Genomic DNA, 1217 nt, shown 5'->3' with positions numbered 1-1217 from the left:
GTCATATCAGTATAACGACAAGAGCTACCTCAGTTACAAACTATCTTGCAAATAAACCTAGATAAACTCCTCTGGTTGATCCTCAAGGTAATAAAAATTAATTGAATTCTTTGGACACGGATTGCAACGCACATTCTCCATTCATTGCTATGGGATCACGTGAGCTGTTTCCAATCCCTTTAACTCTACTATCTATGGCCACACCTTCATTGCAGCCACACCTTTACATTGCTGCAGCTAGCTAGCTAGCAGCAGTGCAGCAAATATGCTGGAGCTCTTTGTCTAAAAAAACAAAAAATTCTCTGTCTGTCTCAAAACATTCACTAAGTTTTAATAAATCTAGTACATGCTGAAGCTTCTTCTCTGTCTCAAAACTTTCACCAATTATTTTCTCTTAATTTATTGAAACTGTTACATACAGATTGTGTCGAGGGTACGCACTTTAGTGCTCTCGTTCTTGTTTTGTGGGCATTACCTAATACATTGTACATGTAGTTTGTTAGAAATTTAGTTACTGTATCCTAAAAATGTTAAACATATTCGTAATACTCAACAATTGATTTGAGTTATTGCAGTATCATGTAATTTTGATTGATAAATTCATGTACGTGTACAATTGATAATTTTTCATGTTCTTTCTTTGTTTTATTATCTCTTCTCTGTCTCCCTTTCCTCCTCCCCCTCTCTCTCCCTCAGTCTCTATTATTATCATTTAATAAGATTCAGACATTACAAGATGATAGACTCACTCACTTGTCTTCTCTCACTATATTAACTCTGAGAGAGAACAAACTAACAATGTGAGAATAGAATACATAATATAACAAATGTACAGTAACAATGATTAAGAACTAATAATAATAATACTAATAATAATAATAATAATAATAATAATAATAATAATAATAACAATAATAATAATAATAATAATAATAATAATAATAATAATAATAATAATAATAATAATAATAACAATAATAATAATAATAAGAGTAATTTATAATTACATGTACATGTACATTTATGAATGATTGTTAATGCAGTGTTAATCCATAGATGGTAGAGTAAATGACATTATCTATGGTTATTGTGTTATTGGCCATTGTTTTTATTAATGTTTTGTTGCTCTAGGCTACCAGACTCGATTGTCCAGTTAAACAAGTTAGAGAGACTGGATTTAACTAATAATGATTTTTCAAGGTGAGAGAAGGAGAGAG

General features: G+C 30.2%; 1 protein-coding gene across 1 annotated transcript in view; it reads left to right on the top strand.

Annotated features, from left to right (window-relative positions):
- The window catches only part of LOC109589064 (leucine-rich repeat-containing protein 40-like), a gene marked incomplete at its 3' end in the record, with an annotated part of 2724 nt that extends 1524 nt beyond the window's left edge, over positions 1 to 1200 (top strand). Inside the window, exons 4-5 of the mRNA XM_020005185.1 lie at positions 697 to 800; positions 1132 to 1200. Of these exons, the coding sequence (XP_019860744.1) occupies positions 697 to 800; positions 1132 to 1200 (173 nt within the window). The remainder of the gene's footprint in view (positions 1 to 696; positions 801 to 1131) is intronic.
- Between the last annotated feature and the right edge of the window lie 17 nt (positions 1201 to 1217).

This window comes from Amphimedon queenslandica, unplaced genomic scaffold (genome assembly GCF_000090795.2).
Source record: "Amphimedon queenslandica unplaced genomic scaffold, v1.1 AMPQUscaffold_11664, whole genome shotgun sequence".
NCBI classification, from domain to species: domain Eukaryota; kingdom Metazoa; phylum Porifera; class Demospongiae; order Haplosclerida; family Niphatidae; genus Amphimedon; species Amphimedon queenslandica.
The sequence above is the reverse complement of the archived record's forward strand: the minus strand, read 5'-3'. Positions and strand labels throughout refer to the sequence as shown.